The sequence below is a fragment of the Mesoplodon bidens genome, assembly GCF_964165515.1.
Source record: "Mesoplodon bidens genome assembly, chromosome: 17".
Lineage (NCBI taxonomy): Eukaryota > Metazoa > Chordata > Mammalia > Artiodactyla > Ziphiidae > Mesoplodon > Mesoplodon bidens.
The window spans coordinates 16,419,769-16,437,549 of NC_138174.1; the positions used below are offsets into that span (position 1 = coordinate 16,419,769).

The following is a 17,781-nucleotide window of genomic DNA, read 5'->3' on the forward strand; positions in this document are numbered from 1 at the left end:
AAAGTCAGGCGTTTTCAGACTGGAAGCGTGGAGGCAGATGGAATCAAAGCCAACAAATACAGTAAGTGGCTGAGGTTAGGGTAATTGCAGCCTTGCTCGGTCACGGCCTCATGAGTTTTCCTCCCTGCGCACAATTTTCCCCCTCTCAACCCTCCAGGACTGTGGATTGATTAATTATGAAGTGAGCGGCCTGATCAGGGTCAGGGGCCTTGACTTGGGAATGTGAAGATGGGGATTTATCATGAAAGGAGCACCAGCCAGGCCAGCCACAAACAAATACATCTCTCACGCACTCACCCCTTCCAATCTTATTTATCGAGGTACTGCTTAGACTAAAGACTACTTTATAATTTGCCTGGGTGGATAAATCTCGTATCTGAACAACTACAGGGCTAAGTATCACGTGATCCGTCCCGAGTCAGGGACAACCTAGTACCAGCACATTACAGCAGTGGGAAGGGTGCTCTGACTTCCCGGAGGAGGTGTTTGCACCGGCCTTTGGTGGACGGTGGGATTCTGATGGGTAGAGAGTTGGAGAGGAATAACCTGAGCTTTGGCACGTGGGTGGGAAAGCACCAGGTGTGGTTAGTGAAGCATAGAATAGTTAAGTGCTAAGATGGAAGAGGTGATGGGGACCACGGTGAAGGCCTGAGAGTGTGTCTGGGGAGAGGGCACTTTTGCTTGGTTGGCAAGAGGGAACCATGGGAGGGTTTTGAGCAGGAGGATGCGCAAAGCACGTTAAAAATTGGCAATCGTGTGTAGATGGACAGGAGTGGACAGGTGTTGGGGCCATGGAGACCAGTTGGGAGTGTATGGCCATAGCCCAGGTGAGGATAACACAGTACACAAAGACACTGGAGAGTGGGCATAACTCTCAGGCAACCAAATCAAGGGTGTGACAATATTTCTTCATTTTCTTTTGAATCCAGCCAATTCGGACTCAAAACTGTCATCCCGTGTGTCACTGGGAAATTCCATTGAGTTATAATTGAGGGCTGCTCTCCTTGGAATAGGGACATATCAGAGTCTTGGAGGATAACATGATAGGTGAAATGGGGAAGAGGCCTCTGGTCTCTTGTGGTCCTGCAGTGGTCCACGAAGCCAGTTTCTGTACCTGGAAGACAAATATGCAGGTGAAGTGAGTATTTGGATGTCCTCACTTTACAGATGAGGAACCTGAGCCACAGAAGATTACAGAACTGTCTGAAGTTTCACAGCTAGTAAGGAAGGGGCTGGGATTAGAAGACCTGGCTCCAATCTTTTTTATGGCTGAATAGTATTCCACTGTGTGTGTGTGTGTGTGTGTGTGTGTGTGTGTGTGTGTGTGTGTGTATGTATCACATCTTCTTTATCCATTCATCTGTTGATGGACATTTAGGTTGCTTCCATACCTTGGCAATTATAAATAATGCTGTTATGAACTTTGGGGTGCATGTATCTTTTCGAATTAGTGTTTTCATTTTCTTTGGATATATACCCAGGAGTGGAACTGCTGGGTCATAGGGTAGTTCTACTTTTAGTTTTTTGAGAAACCTCCATACTGTTTTCCATAGTGGCTGCACCAATTTACATTCCCACCAACAGTGTATGAGGGTTCCCTTTTCTCCACATCTTTGCCAACATTTGTTGTTTGTAGTCTTTTTGATGATGGCCATTCTGACAGGTGTGAGGTGATATCATAGTGGTTTTGGTTTGCGTTTCCCTGAGGATTAGCGATGTTGAGCATTGTTTCACGTGCCTGTTGACCATCTGCATTTCCTTTTGGAAAAATGTTTGACACGCTTCTTTACAACGTTTTTCTCTGCATTGTTTTACACGGTCAAGGGATATATTTACATATATATGTATGTATGTAAATGTTACGTATGTATATATGTGTTTATGTATGTATGTATTACGTATGTGTATGTATATATACACACCTACACATACATACATTCAGGTTGTTCCTCAATGGTTTGTAATTATAAAGTGCACGGTGAGAAACAGATGCATGTTTTTATCTCTGTTTTGGGTAATTTCCTTGGGAGAGACTCCTGGAAATTGAATTACAAGCCAGGAGCATTTTTACAGCCACTGACATATCTATTGCCACACCTTTTTCCAAAAAGATTGTGCCAGTTACTGCTAAAAGCCTTGTGTAAACATAAACTGTATTAATTTTAAAACTTTTGCTAAGTTGAAAGGTGGAAATGACCTCTTGTGTGCCAGGCTTTGCCTCTTGATCTCATTTATTCCTCAGAATGACCCTATGACGAAGGCCTTGTTCCTTAAAATATTATTAATCTTGCTGGCTGAGTTTTTTGGCGCCCTCTTGAATTTTGCCTCTGAGCTGAGTGTGTTCCTCACCTACCCTAGACCCAGCTCTGATTCACTCCACTTTGCAAATGAGGAAACCAGGGGTGAGAAATGAAGTTTATTGAGTAGGGTCACACGGCCAGTCAGTCTCAATGATGACATTCAGATCTGGGTACGTGTGACTCCAAAACCCTGTTTCTTTCTACTAAGCTGTCTGGGTGCTTCAGTCTGGGTTTTTTTTTTTTTGTTTGTTTGTTTGTGGTACGCGGGCCTCTCACTGTTGTGGCCTCTCCTGTTGCGGAGCACAGGCTCCGGACGTGCAGGCTCAGCGGCCATGGCTTACGGGCCCAGCCGCTCCGCGGCACGTGGGATCCTCCCGGACCGGGGCACGAACCCGTGTCCCTTGCATCGGCAGGCGGACTCTCAACCACTGCACCACCAGGGAAGCCCAGTCTGGGTTTTTGAATGTGTATAATGAGGAGAGAGAAGAAACCATTAAACAGAACTGAGGAATCCCGGAGAAGGAGCTGGTCCTTTCCGGCGTGTAAGGGTGTGGTGGCAGTTTAATGTGGGTCACGTGGATTTGGGGGCACAGGGAGACCAGACCCATCCACTGTGGGGTGAGTAGAGGAGGTTGAAGATTCAGGTCTGTCCGGCAGGAAGGGGTGTGACTGAGTGTGAGAGAGGGCCAGGGCACACCTCGCTGGAAGCTCTAGTGCTTATCTAATCTGAGCACAAAGGCCGGCTTAGACCCAGAATAGGGCTGTGACCAGGCAGAGTTCCTGGGGATGGTCACAGTCACACATGGTTGGGTCACAGTTCTGAGCCTGCCATCCGGCACCCGGCCGTGGTCCCCTCCACGGTGGCATCCAGTGCACGGTGTCCAGCTGGGGCACAGCTGGACCAGGAAATACTCCTGGAAGCCCGGGCTGGGCTGTGAGTTCTGACACTGACCAAAGGAGCGAAGGAGTCACTACAGGTCTGCAGAGCCAGCTTGGCGTGAACACAGGCCCGGACTGCCATGACCTTTCTGGCCAAGCAGAGTGGCGGAGCCACTGGCCTGGGCTGATTGATTTACATTGGGCGCCACAGGCTCGTTTTGCAGGAAGTGGGACTAAGTCTCAGCATGCCCCCAGGATGAGTCGTCTCCCTGCTGTGCACACCAGTTTCCTCTGTTGTGCCCGGTTGCATTTTCAGTCTTCAGACCACTGCCAAGGGCAGAGGATCTGGCAGTAGGTCTGTTCTACTCATCAGTCTGTTGCCGCTTCTGACCTCGTTGGAATCACTCACATCTTGTGCTGTCAGGAGGGGGCCTGAGCGGGTAATGGAGGGTTCTGGCCCTGGGTGCAGAGGAGGCAAGGTCAGCTTCTGGGAGCAGTGCACAGTTTAGGGAGCATTTGGGAAGGTGGAACAAGTTTGGCCTAATTGAAGCCTGTAAGAGTGGGGTGAAAGTTGGCCAAGTAGCCATGGATGGATGGACCACAGTGTGGTCTGGCAGTCACGGGGTAGAAATAGCAAAAGTGCAGGATGGCTCGGCTTGGGGGCCTGGCAGATGGGGCAACAGACAGAGGGAGAGGTGCAGATGCTACACAGGCAGCAGTGAGACGGTCAGCCCTGGGCTCCAGGTGGGGTGGGCAGGCCTGCAAACCAGGAGAGAGGAGGGGAGGGTAGACGGGTGGGGAGATGGCCGAGAGGAGGAGGTTTTGTAGGCTTGAGGGATTGGGTGGGGGGCTGAGGGGAGAGGGTGTGTTTAGGGGAGGGCCGCTCAGAGCTGGGGATCTGGGGGAAGGAGCAACGTTGAGTGGTAACAAGCACCAGGGTCTGGTTTCGTTGGCAGTGGCTTGAAATGGAGGAAAGAGACAAGCCAGGGAGGTGGAGGGTGTGATGACGGAAAGATGACTTCCTGTCGGGTGGAATTCTGTCCACAGAGGCGACTGAGAGGTGATGGTGGAATTGCTCATTTTTTAAAAAATAAATTTATTTATTTATTTTTATTTTTGGCTGTGTTGGGTCTTGGTTGCTGAGAATGGCTGATTTTAAAGAGCATATGGAAGCTAAACCCCGTCTGTCGTCCCCGCACCAGGGAGTCTGTGAAGGAGAATGGTGCCTGCCGGAGCCCGAGGGAGGAGAAAGAGCATCAGCCTCTATGAAAGGTCTGCTGTGTTACAGGCAATATAGGGACTTTTGCGCAAATTCTGTAACTTAGTCCTCATAGTGACCCTCCAGGGTAGGCATTATCGCCCATAGTTTACAGATGATGAAATTGAGGTGCAGCGAAGTGAAATAACTTGCCCTGGGTTCACAGAGTGAGCGGTGGAGTCAGAATGGGAAGCCAGGTTTAGCTGATGCCACAATCGAGACTCCGTATATGTAACTGTGTTAGATCCTTTAGGAGGATTATAAAAGCTGCAGGTAAGGGTTTCCCTGGTGGCGCAGTGGTTAAGAATCCACCTGCCAATGCAGGGGACACAGGTTCGACCCCTGGTCTGGGAAGATCCCACATGCCGCGGAGCAACTAAGCCCATGTGCCACTACTGAAGCCTGGGCTCTAGAGCCCACAAGCCACAACAAGAGAAGCCACCGCAATGAGAAGCCCGCGCACCACAATGAAGAGTAGCCCCCGCTCACTGCAACTAGAGAAAGCCCACGCACAGCAACAAAGACCCAATGCAGCCAAAAATAAAATAAATTTAAAAAACCCACCATTCACTTTATAGCAGTACACCATATATACTCAATGAATATTTGTTAATCAATAAATATTATTTTTAAAAAATAGAAAGAAAATCTTCAAAAAAAAAAAAAAAAGAAATCTGCAGGTAAGAGGTAACTAGTCACGGTGGGAGTAGTTCGTTCGTTCCCTGAGGATGAGATGGCGTCTCTCCCATTCAGTCCCAGGTCCCCTTGGCTGACATGAAGCTGTTCTGTGGGGTTTGTCAACTCATTTGACTTAGTGATCAAACTGTGCAGTACTTTGTGCATTCTGGATTTTAAAAGTTTTTGTTTATTCATTATATCAAATTTATCAACCTATGAGGGGAAATTAAGACTTTATGTAGTTTTTATATGTTGTACAATAATATTTCTTCAAATAAATCTCTCCTATAAATTAAAAAAAAAGCCACAAACAGCCCCCTGCCAGACACATAGTGGGACTCAGTAAATTCTTGTTGAATGAATAAGTAAATCCACTCAGATCACTGAAAAAAGAGGTACAGGGAACTGAATTCCTATCAGTTTTCAGGAATCTCAGTGGAGGGTGGGCTGAGGGGATTTATAACTTACCTGGAAGGCCTTCAAAGTGTTAGAAGCCCTTGTAACCAGTGGAGGTAGTGGGGAGGGGTGTTAGACAATTGGAATTGACTTTGGAACTGCAGAATGTGGATGAGGATGCAGGGGGCTCCAGTCGATGTGGGCTTTCTATCCACAAGGCTAGAACCGTGGGTAAGGAGCCTGCCGTCTCCCAGGAGGATGTGGGCCTCACCACTTGCCCTCTGCTTGCCGAACTTTACAGATCTGGTCTCAAGAGACTGGAGGAAGCCAGCTTCCAGGCTTTCTGCCCAGAGGCAAATTTCCCTCTTCCCACAGTACGGCTGGAGATGTCCAAGGAGGCTCACCCAAAGCAGCAGGCTGTGTCCACTCCTCCAGGTTTTGTAAATTCCACCCTTCAAGCAGGAGCGCTACCAACTTGGTCCAAAGACACCCTACAGAGGAAATCCCTTATGAAAATGCTCTTCTGAGAAAATGATTTTACTTATTTTTATTTATTTTACTTATTTTATATTGGAGTATAGCTGATTAACAATGTTCTGTTAGTTTCAGGTGTACGACAGAGTGATTCAGTTATACATATACATGTATCTATTCTTTTTCAAATTCTTTTCCCATTTAGGTTATTACAGAATATTGAGCAAAGTTCCCTGTGCTATACAGTAGGTTATTGTTGGTTATCTATTTAAAATATAGCAGTGTGTACATGTCAATCCCAAACTCCCAGTCTATCCCTCCCCTCAACCCTTTCCCCCTGGTAACCATAAGTTCTTTCTCCAAGTCTGTGAGGAGAAAGTGATTTTAGACGTCTTTGCTAAGCAAAACTGGGTTTCTGTTGAGAAATAGCATTGAGGCAACTTAAATTACAATGAAATAAGACAGTGTCACTAGATTCTCTAATTGTAAATGAGAACCACCACTAAGCTGCTCATGTTTCCCTTTTTGCTTTGGCTTCTAGGAAATTCATCTGTAGCAGTTTTTCTTTACGGTTCAAATATTTCTAGACTCTTTTTCCTTAGCCCTTGCATCGTCTTATATAACTGTAATTTCAGTTGCTTCAATACCTTGTGGAAATAAAACAATTAAATGCAGAATAACACATGGAAGTGAAGTGCCTCCCTGTGTTCATCAGGGTGGAGTCTTCTGCGAAGAAAAGGGCAGTCGGCCCTCCTGGGCACGATGGCCACTAGGTGGCACCAAAGCCTTCCCACAGCCCCTCTTAGCCAGGCGATTTGGCCTGAAAGCGCTTCTGTATATGCATTTCTGGCCATTTCTTGGACTGTGCTAACCACATTGAGAGCTGCTCCTGTCCAGAACGCACTAGGTTTAGTTCTAGGGTCTGGGCAAAGCTGACCTAAGGGAGTCTGGCTGGCTTCTTTCAGATGTTCAACCTATGAGATCAAATAAGGTGGGGCAGCTCTGAACCAGACTAGGCCAGCTGGGGGCTGTGCATCCTCCATGGAAGCAGCTCCATTTTCTACACCATCCAAGGCAGTGGGTGGTGGGACCCTCATCACACATGGAGAGTTTAGGGGGTGTGTTATAGGAGCACAGGGAAGGGGCTTTTCAGCACCCCCAAGTGTTCTGGTAACTTCTGTCTGACGTGAACATACTGCTAATATTGGGCACATAACTGGACAACAGTTATCACACCTGTAAGATAGAAACTGGCTTTTAAGAAGACCCAAGGGTGCTGACATTACCATTAATGTTTGCCTCTGTTATTCACTAAGAGAAATTGTCATTTAAAGCCATTTGTATCTAGGCCTCTATGCCCAAGACTAGAAAACAGCCTTCAGTAGAAGTTGGAAGAATGTAATTCTATAAAAACCTTTAAATTCAGGTTCTTGAACCTTCCTGAATCTATTTGTTATAATAATTGTGACAAAAGATGTTTCCTTTGAGAATCCATTTTTATTCATGCCAGTTTCTCATGTTGTTTTCTCAAGCCTCTAATAGTATCTGATCAGTTGTTTCCAGAGAATGAAAGAGAAGCGGAATCCTACAAATCATGAGGGGTCATTTATGTCCAGACCGGGAACGTGGTGCAACGTGGCCCGGGGCAGGGTGGGGAAGGTGACCAACCAGCTATTCCCACTGCTTGCCTGAAATTCAGACTTGGGATCACTGGCCAGAACTGGTCATGATAGAGTTCTGAGGGCTTGGAAGGGAGAAGCTCTCAACAGTTTATTTGCTCTTAAAAATCTCTTCTAGGAACTTTGTGAGTCTACTCAGGTTCCTCTTACCTGGTGGAATGGAGAATTCATTCATCTTCAGAAAGCCCAGTAGGGGGATAGGAAGTACCTGCATTTCTCCTGATTCACAAGGGTCTAATCAAGGGTCTTCCCAATACAAGTAAACACTTGGCCTCACCTGGAAGGCGCTAGACGGGGCAGCCCAGCAGGCTTCCGTGTGACCACTCTCGTCCTCGGGTCTCAGGGCTCAAGCAGCAGCCAGTGCTACCACCTACTTTGTACTCCACACGTCAGCCTCTCAACCGTCACAAAAGTCTCTCCGGGGGCTCACCACCCTCCCCCATGGGTGACCCAAGATGATTTCAGTGGGGCTCACTTTCTAGGTCCATTAGGGACCCCCGAGAAACATTTGATCTTTAAAGCAGATACTAGGTGGTATGTAGGGTGGGCCATGGTGGGACCGTGAGCAGCCATTTGGGGAGTCTTATGTGGAAAAGAGGCAAGGTGGGCTGTGAACTAGACCAGGGCACTTGCTAACACCACCCCCCCCCCAACACACACACACAGGGCAATGCTAGGGGGAACTGCAAGGTCAAGGAGACGTTTTGTCCATTCAATAACAAAAAACTAGGGTTAAAGTCTAGATGTCCTCCATCACAGAGCCAAATCCAGGAGAAAAATAAATTTATGAGACAACCTCAATGTTTTTTTTCAATTGAACATATTTATTGAGCACCTACAGTATGCCAGCATCTATCACAATAATAATACAAAAGAGTCAGGATCTACCAGTGGGTATCAGGAGCCCTCCTGGATGAGGACAGTGCTAGCGGTAGGTCAGAAGAGGGAGCGATGCCCTCAGTAGTGTCTCCGTGACTCCTCCTCAGAGTGACTGCCGTCTGTGGGGAGGGAGCATCTGAGTGTGGTCTGTGGTGGGCTTCTCTCCCCTTCTCCCCTGGTGTTATGGCGGGCATCTTGCATTTTCTGCTTTTGAAGGGGTTTGCTGACCTCTTTTGGGGTCACTCAGTGTGGTAGACTACACTGCGCTGAGGCAGGGGTCGGTGAGAAAGGATGAGGGCAGAGCGCATCAGCGCTGTGCTCTGAAGCATCCGTAGGGGTGTGTGTGAATATTCTGAAGTAAGGGCGCTGATGAGGGTGAAGACAGGAGGAGCCGTCACCTGGCTGCGGGTCTACTTGTGGATGCCTCGGTGACTTTTGCTATCCTGAGCTCGTCTACTGCTCCCTGGGGCTGTGTCAGCACCCTGAGTGATTAGCATGTTGTTTTGCATCATCAGCTACTGTCTGTGAGTCACATTTCCGGGCAGCAGGTGGACAGGCAGCGGCCTTCTAGGCATCATCTCTGCAGAAAGAAGCCCCACGCTGCTCTGAGCCCTGTGGCTCTGTAGTCACCAGTGTGGCCCCTAGAGTGTATTTTCTTGGTCTCGGGCACCACAGCAGTAGAGGGAGGCAACCCTCTGTTCTTTGTCGTTGACCATGGCTGAGATCTCAAATCAACGTCAGTCTAGCACAAGGGTTGGCAAACTACGACCTTCGGGCCAAATCTGACCCTCCACCCATTCTTGTAAAATAAATTTTCTTGGAACTCAGCCGTTCCCATTCATTTATATATCATAGGCTGCTTTCATACTATAATGACAGAGACTGTATGGCTGGCAAAGCCGGAAGTATTTATTATTTAGCCCTTTTGCTGCTCACTCCTGGTCTAGAATTATAGAAGACCTTTTTTTTTTTTTTTTTTTTTTTTTCTGGTACGCGGGCCTCTCACCGTTGTGGCCTCTCCCATCGTGGAGCACAGGCTCCGGATGCACAGGCTCAGCAGCCATGGCTCACGGGCCCAGCCGCTCCGCGGCATGTGGGATCTTCCCGGACCGGGGCACAAACCCGTGTCCCCTGCATCGGTAGGCGGACTCTCAACCACTGCGCCACCAGGGAAGCCCAGAAGACCATATTTTTATTTACTTAAATCAGAGCAGAATATTGTAATTCGGAGTCCTGGAGTATGCGGGATGTTCGGTAGGAGGTAAGGTTCTCATTACAGGGATGGCAAAGACTTGAGGCTTCAGCTCGAGTCTAGAGCTGGTAACGGCTGCCGGGAGGACTGTGTTGAAGAGGATTCTGAAGCTGTGTCTGGGCTGGTGTGGGCGCTTCTAGAGAGGTGTAAACTGGGCCTTGAGTCATTCAGGCAGGGAGCACCAGAGTGGGACGTAAGCAAGGCAAGTCTATGCTCTTCTTCCCCAAAGGTATACAGCAACTAGGGACACCTCGGCATTGTCCCCGATGCCAGCACTTGGCACTGTAGAGGCTGGAATTGTAAACATACCCTTACTGGAGTGGGAGAGAGGTGATATTTAAATACTGTTCACGCTGTGACAGAAGCAGGCAATGGCAGGAAAGGCCAAGGTCAGGTTAGAACTCCAGCTTTAATTAAGGCTCCTACGCACGCGTGCAACAGTGTTGGTTCAGAACAGCATTTTGTGTAAAGCTTCCTGCTTGGAGAAGAGGGGAGTGCATTTATTAACCTGTGCAATCAAAATGCCAGTTACAATTGTTATGAATTATTTAAAAATGAAAAAGGGTGTGTGATGATGCATGTTTACTGGAGAAACCAGTGTAAAATGTGGCTCCTGTCATTTACATAGATCTGTGTATATATAGCCCTTGGATTGTGGTTTTAAAAATTGAAGCAACTTGAGAATACCTACCCACTATGTCTAATAACCTACTATTCTGTAACTCCAAGAACGATTCTTCCTCATTGATCCAGACAAATCTAGGTAGTGGAGTCTTCTGTAGACCCCCAGCTGTTACAGTGAATGTGTTTGAAAGATGTGTGCAAATCTAGTTTTTGGAACTCAGAATCGTATTATAAATGCACTACAATGACTCCTTTCACTGTAACAGTACCTGGAAATTCTCAGGGCCACTGCTCCCTGGTAAGGTAAACAGATATGGAGAATCCAGTAAGGTGGAATTATGTGCACTAATCTCTCATACAAGTCACTTGGTATCTTTCTCACATTCAACATTTTTTGGCTTTAATTGTTTTTCCTTCCCAGCATGAAAAATTGTGAAATCAACTCCAGCTGACTAGGTTTTCTTTCCATTTCAAATAATTATATGAAGCATTTAAATAAGTGCACCAAACCATATCTCAAATGGAACTGAGTATTCAAAACATATATTTTATGCCTTAAGTTTGTTGAGAATTTATTTGCATAAAAATCCCAGCTTTTTTCCACTGAGCCCACCACCTCGCAGGTAAGAACGGGTGGTGTGTCAAACGTGCTAATAACGACCCCGTGAGACAGATAATTAGATTCCGGAGGGACCTGGGGAAGCAGGGCCGAGAACACGGGTGGCGTGCAGACCCCAGAGGGGCAGGGGCACCTGAGCCTGTGGGTCTGAAAGACAAGAGTGGGGTGTGTTCAGATGTAGAATTCCTCCTCCACGTCGTTGTCCGCGCCTCCGGCCAGCACCGAGGGTGGCAGGACTCCTCTGCCAGTCTGCTGGGTGTCGGGAGCGTCGTAAGGGAGTTCTGGGGGTGACTCTGGGAGCCAGGAGGTGTCGGAAGCTGGGGAAGTGGTGACAGCTGTGGCCGAGGAGCTGGAAGGCCCTTTGGTGAAAAGAGGGAGGGCAGCCCAGGAGGTCTCTGTGGTCACGCTGCCCCCAGCGGGCAGGGGCCCTTCTCTGGAAGCCCTGCGCTCTGACCAGAGGCTGCTGCATCTTTCGGAGGGGGGCAGCGTTTCCACGGGGCTGCAGAACCTGCTGGGTGCAGAATACGCAGAGACCACGGACAGGTCAGAGGAGGAGAGCCGCAGCCCCGTGTCCACGTCCGTCTCCTGGGCCCCCTCTAAGTCATCGATGGAGAGGAGGTGGCTGTGCCTCCGCTCCGACGCCCTCTGCCCCGGGCCGTCTGTGTTTGCAAACCACGGTGGTTCAGCTGAGGAGGCCGGGGAGGGGTCTCCCGTGGGCAAACAAAACAAGGACTTGCTTCTCTGGAAAGACCAGGGGAGGCTGGGAGGGCTGCCGGCTGGTGTGGCAAAGTCCTGCGGCTGCCGGGTAGGCAGGCCTGTCTGGCCGAGCCCCAGGTCTGAAGTGTCCATCGGGGGCTGCGGGCCGCTGCCAGGGGTCCGGCTCTGTTCAGCGGCACTCGGAGAAGGCGTGGACCCAGCTTTCTGCTCTGAGGCGTGGTGAGCTCTGCTGGGTTTAGGGCACTTCCTGTGTACCCTCTGTGCCTGCAGGGGGAAGAGGGCATATCACATCAGTGCTGGACGGGCGGTCACCGGGGACGGGGATTCCGCTGTTTACAGAACGTGAGAGACATTTCCTGATGACAGCAAACTTCCGGCAATGTCTCGGCAATAAAGCATTACCAGAAATTCCATTCTCCAAATTCTAAAGCAAGGACAGAGGTAGCGGAGCTTGGGGGAATACAGATCAGACTTCTCAGTCTGAGCAGACATCTCCGAACCCAGGGGGAGATGCCGTCCCTTGTCACGACAGGGAACGGTACGTCTTCCAGTGCACACGCAAGGAGGCTCAACAGATTAGCCACAAGCATGAGGCCTGGCTGAGCAGGAGAGGGGAGACAAGAATTACCATTCAATGCAAAAAGGTTGCTTGAAGGGTTTATCTCCCTCCAACCACAGCCCCACTGTTTGTAAATACGACTGACGTCAGCATGGAAGGATCAGGACTTGACTCCAGTGCACGCACGTGTGAACATCAGGACACAGCCTGGGGTGGCCTATGATTCAGGGCAGCACATCTTCAAAGAGTGTAGGGCTATCAGGAAGTTGGCATTGATTTACTTGCTCTAAGGAAGTCCACAATACTCCTTTATTTTGCCTTTCAGAAACTGTATGGGAAAGGGGGCTGCTGACTACTGACTAACCCCAGGGACGCCCCACAGGGCTCGGACAAGCAGTCTCACCCTTTAACACTCCGCCCTGTCCTCCTAGTCTCCCCGACCTTCCCTGCAGCTCTGCAGGAAGCTGTTTCTGCTGCACAGAACTGGGGCTTCACTCCCGATGATCATGCCCCCCCGGGGCTGCTGCTCTCAGGTTCTCCCCCTGGTCTGGCTCACTGGGCCTGCAGGCCAAAGTCTGGATTACTTCCCAGATAATGGATCTGGGGACAGTGGGTCTGGCTCTGCTCTGTATAGGATTACCTGATTTATGAATCCCTGCAATAAGAGGGCTGAGTGCAGTTTACGATGAGGGTTATTTCCTGGCACCCAGCAGGCTACGAGACGTTGGCTCTTCCCTGAACAGGCAAGTCCCCCACCTCCCTGTTAGACAGGAGCCTGGTGTTCTCACAGCCACCTGGGAAATTGTATTCAATGCAATGCACACTTATTTGTACGTATTACAGGTAAAGGAGGAGAAACTACAATGAGAAGGACTGTCCTCAACCACGTGAAACTTATATCTCATTGACAGGATCGGAGACAAAAAGAACTCAGACAAGGGCGCCTGATGACAGGCACGATACTAGAGTGAAGAGGGAGAGGCTGTGCCTGCCCGCGGGAGCGCGGGAGTCTTCAGTTGGAGGTGGCCATGGAGACGGGCGGCTGTCGTCCTAGTGGGTGGCACGCGTGGAGAGGAGGCTGTGCTGGAGAGGGAGGCCAAGACAAACGGGCTGACTGTTGGCAGGTAAGAAAGGGAGTTGCAGGGGGCGGGGAGCAAGCAGCTCGGCTTGATTACAGACCAGGCGCCTGGAAAGCAGTGCTGTAGGTCAGCTCGAGGATGGAGTCTAGTATTTGTCAAGAAGACCCTGACCATGTGGGTAAGAAATCCACATACTTATCCTTCTGCTGGGGCCATGTTCACTCTTGATTATGTTTTTTTCTATAGGACCATTCCTTTCACTGATTTCTTAGATCTTTTTTGCCTAATTCCAGATATCTCTTAATCCTATAAACAGACGACTGACTCGTTGTTTTTCAATCAACATTAACTGACAGTCTTTTAAGCTCCTCCACTGGTGTGCTTAAGCTTTGCCTGGGTTATAAAGGTGTGCTGAGGACTGGTCTCTGTCATCAGCAGCCTCTCGTACCACAGAAATATTATTGTCTCCTATGTACTCTGATGTGAAAAAGGTCTGGAGGACCAGGCACAGATAATTTTGAATAAGCCACGATCTTAGCATCGAACAATTAACAATACAACGGTCAAGTGTAATAAAGCGAGCCACAATGATGAAGTGAGCGGCGATATAATGGGGGCGTTTAGGGCACCAAGGGGGGAGGGGTTGATTTTACAGAGGGGGTGAGGCAGCATGGGGAGAGGGTAGAAAAAGCTTGCCTTGAAGTCACGACTGGATAAAATCTTGGAAGTGGAAGAGGGGTTTGCCAACTGGAGGGCAGTGGGCGTGGCATGAAAAGGCACACAGGCGCAGAGACAGCCTGAGCAGAGGCTGGGGGCATGAACCAAAACAAGAGGCAGGCCCTGAGAAGTGAGAGGAGCCTCGTCAGGGGCGTGCTGTTGTGTGCGCAAGCTCCCTCTCCCTCTATGTATTCTTTTCCAGATTCTTTTCCATTTTGGTTATGACAAGATACTGAATATAGTTCACTATGCTACACAGTAAATCCTTGTGGTTCATCTATTTTATAGATGGTAGTGTGTATCTGCTAATCCCAAACTCCTAATTTATCCATCCCTCTTGCCTTTCCTCTTTGGTAACCATAAGGTGTTTTCTATGACAGTGAGTCTGTTTCTGTTTTGCAGGTAAGTTCATTTGTATCATATTTTAGATTCCACTCATAAGGGATAGCATATGGTATTTGTCTTTCTCTGTCTGACTTAGTATGATAATCTCTAGGTTCATCAATGTTGCTGCAGATGGCATTATTTCATTCTTTTTTTATGGCTGAGTAATATTTCCATTGTATATATGTACCACATCTTCTTTATCCATTCATCTATCGATGGACACTTAGGTTGCTTCCATGTCTTGGCTATTGTAAATAATGCTGCCGTGAACGTTGGGGTGGATTTATCTTTTTGAATGACGGTTTTCTCCAGATATATGCCCAGGAGTGCTGGATCATATGGTAGCTCTATTTTTAGTTTTTTAAGGAACCTCCGTACTGTTTTCCATAGTGGCTGCGCCAATTTACATTCCTGCCCATGGTATAGGAGGGTTCCCCTTTCTCCACACCCTCTCTAGCATTTATTATTTGTAGACTTTTTGATGATGGTTATTCTGACTGGTATGAGGTGATACCTCAGTGTAGTTTTGATTTGCATTTCTCTAATAGTTAGCGATGCTGAACATCTTTTCATGTGCCTGTTGGTCATCTGTATGTCTTCCTTGGAGAAATGTCTCTTTAGGTCTTCTGCCCATTTTTTTGATTGGGTTGTTCGTTCTTTTGTTATTGAGTTGTATGAGCTGTTTGTATATTTTGGAGATTAATCCCTTGTCAGTTGCATCATTTGCAAATATTTTCTCCCAGCCTGTGGGTTGTCTTTTCGTTTTGTTTATGATTTCCTTTGCTGTGCAAAAGCTTATAAGTTTGATTAGGTCTCATTTGTTTACTTTTGCTTTTATTTCTATTGCCTTTGGAGACTGACCTAAGAAAACATTGGTACGATTTATGTCAGAGAACATTTTGCCTATGTTCTCTTCTAGGTGTTTTATGGTGTCATGTGTTACATGTGTTATATTTAAGTCTTTAAGCCATTTTGGGTTTATTTTTTTGTATGGTGTGAGGGAGTTTACATGTAGCTGTCTAGCTTTCTCAACACCACTTGCTTTTTTCCATTGTATATTCTTGCCTCCTTTGTCCAAGCCTAATTGATGGTAGGTGTGTGGGTTTATTTCTGGGGTCTCTATTCTGTTCCATTGATCCATATGTCTGTTTTTGTGCCAATACCATGCTGTTTTGATTACTGTAGCTTTGTAGTATTGTCTGAAGTCCGGGAGGGTTACTGATCTGCTTCTTAATCCTCAGTCTCTAATTCTGTGTGTGGGGTGTGTGTTTGTCCCCGTGACCTGCTGTCTTCCTGCCCAACAGGCTCTGTACAGCATAATGAAATTCTCAAGCTGTTCTGCTAAGGGTGGTTTAAGGAGCTGAAGGTCAAGAGCAGCAATTACGGAGATTTCTGATGGTCTAAATTGTAGATTCTTAAAGAATATGATGCAAAATGTTTTTAGTACAGGTTATAAGATATGGTTCTCGTAAAGATCACACTCCACAAGGCCATTCTACGTGCATTTTATGTGCATGGGGACCTCACTGAATATGGCAAGGAAGGTGCTGAGTCAAACTCGTTCCTCCTGGGGTATGACCCACTCCCCAAGGCTTGCTGCTCTGTGCTCCAGCATCCCCTGGACTCCCAACCCAGCCATTCTGACTCTGTGCTGTACTGCTCTGGTTAGTGATCCATCTTCTCTGCAAGGCTCTGTGCTTCACAAGGGAGATCTTGCTCAGCACATACCCTGACCAGTACCCGATACACAGCAGGAACTTAAGCATGAATGAAGAGTCACAGCTTTGGGATGGGATAAGGAGTGGCCTCAGAAGGCCCATGTGTACCTGGGAGGTGTGACAGCTGAGTGGCTGTTGAAGAGACAAACCAGTTTTCTCAATCATTTGAGTTCGGCTAAATAAGAGAGAAAATAAGTCATGAGGCTCTTTAGAGAAGGAAGTCCTCAGGTACAGAGGGTGCTTCCAGTGGGGGGACAGTGTTTATTAATTAAGATGTCTATCTTATTTTTCCCAAGGGCTGAGTCCCCTGGGTGCCCCAATAAGTATGTACCACCCTGTAACTTGCGTGTCCAGAGTCTTATTTGAGGGGCATGCTCTGGGTGAGCATGCTTGCACTCTGAATCTGCCTGAAAGAGGAAGCCTCTGTGAATACTGCTCCATGAGAAGCAAAAGGCCGAGGTTCCCACTTGAGGAACTGTTTGGAGACATCTGAAGCTTTCCACTCTCAGAGACAGAGTGGTGTTAAATTAGACTTAAAATCAGGAACAGCTAGCAGAGGACGAACCTTTGGTGGTTTCACAGAGATTTTCATCACTGTGCTCTTATTTTTTTTTACTGCATCGTGAAGGCAGGAGTCCAGATAAATCCTAATATCTGCTTTGAAGAGAGGTGGTACCCAGTGTTTTTCACTGGACGGGTGCCCACGTGCACCGTAGAGGTGCCTGCTGGGCAGGTGGGATTCCAGTTGGCACAGCATTGGCCGGTGATGATGCAGGATCCTGGGGTGGGGAGTTGGAGGAGGGTGGCTGCGAGGCTTCACAGCCCCTGCTCCCGGGGTCTGCCCAGGGCTGCTGTGCCGGTGGGGTGTGACTGCAGCAGATCTGGTGGTTTTCTCCAGCTCTGCCTGGAGGCAGAGAAGTCAGCTTCTAAAAGCAGGGTCTTGTCTGTCTAATGACAACTCACATATGCAAAGGATGGCCCTTCTTTTGGTGTCCTTCCCATGGCGATGGCTCTATTCCTGACCTTTCCTGTCTGCCTGTCTGACTTGACCAGGAGCACTAGAATCTGAGAATGAACCATCAAAGATGTTTCGAGAAGCTCTTCCCCAGTGGACTTTTCCAGAGTGAAACAACACTCTGAAACACCCTCCTTCCCCGCCCCAGCTTTCGGCTCTCAGGGCTGCCCTCTGGAGCTTCTCCAAGTGACAGCAGCAGTGCACCTTGAGGATGGCCTCCTTTGCTTCTCTTCCAAGCAGTGCAGGCTAGCTGGCTCACTGGAATCCAGTAGTTCCCTCTTTGCTGTTGATGGAACTGTTTCTAAGGAACACAGTAGCATTACATCAATGACTCTGCCTAAAGGCAACCAGCCAGGGAGATCTGGTTGTGTCCCTGAAATGACCAAAAAGCTGAAATGCAGTAAGTGACCCATGAGCTTCACATGGAACTTCGAGCCTGGGCAGTTTGCAATGGAAGGAGTAAAGAGGCCTTTTTCAAGGATCAGGGTGTCTCAACAGACATATGGATAGAATCCCTAGGAAGGGTGATTCTGTCCCTGACCCAGTAAGCC

At 48.2% G+C, this 17,781-nt stretch overlaps 1 protein-coding gene and 1 long non-coding RNA gene across 2 annotated transcripts in view; one reads left to right on the forward strand and one right to left on the reverse strand.

Moving 5' to 3' along the window:
• Positions 1 to 10,974: 10,974 nt before the first annotated feature.
• Positions 10,975 to 17,781, reverse strand: part of FAM124A (family with sequence similarity 124 member A) — a 102,245-nt gene continuing 95,438 nt past the window's right edge. The window contains exon 4 of the mRNA XM_081215067.1: positions 10,975 to 12,019. Coding sequence (XP_081071193.1) covers positions 11,210 to 12,019 — 810 coding nt within the window. The 3' untranslated portion in view covers positions 10,975 to 11,209. The remainder of the gene's footprint in view (positions 12,020 to 17,781) is intronic.
• Positions 13,249 to 17,781, forward strand: part of LOC308605254 — a 76,264-nt gene continuing 71,731 nt past the window's right edge. The window contains exon 1 of the long non-coding RNA XR_014013656.1: positions 13,249 to 13,438. This is a non-coding gene — a long non-coding RNA (uncharacterized lncRNA). The remainder of the gene's footprint in view (positions 13,439 to 17,781) is intronic.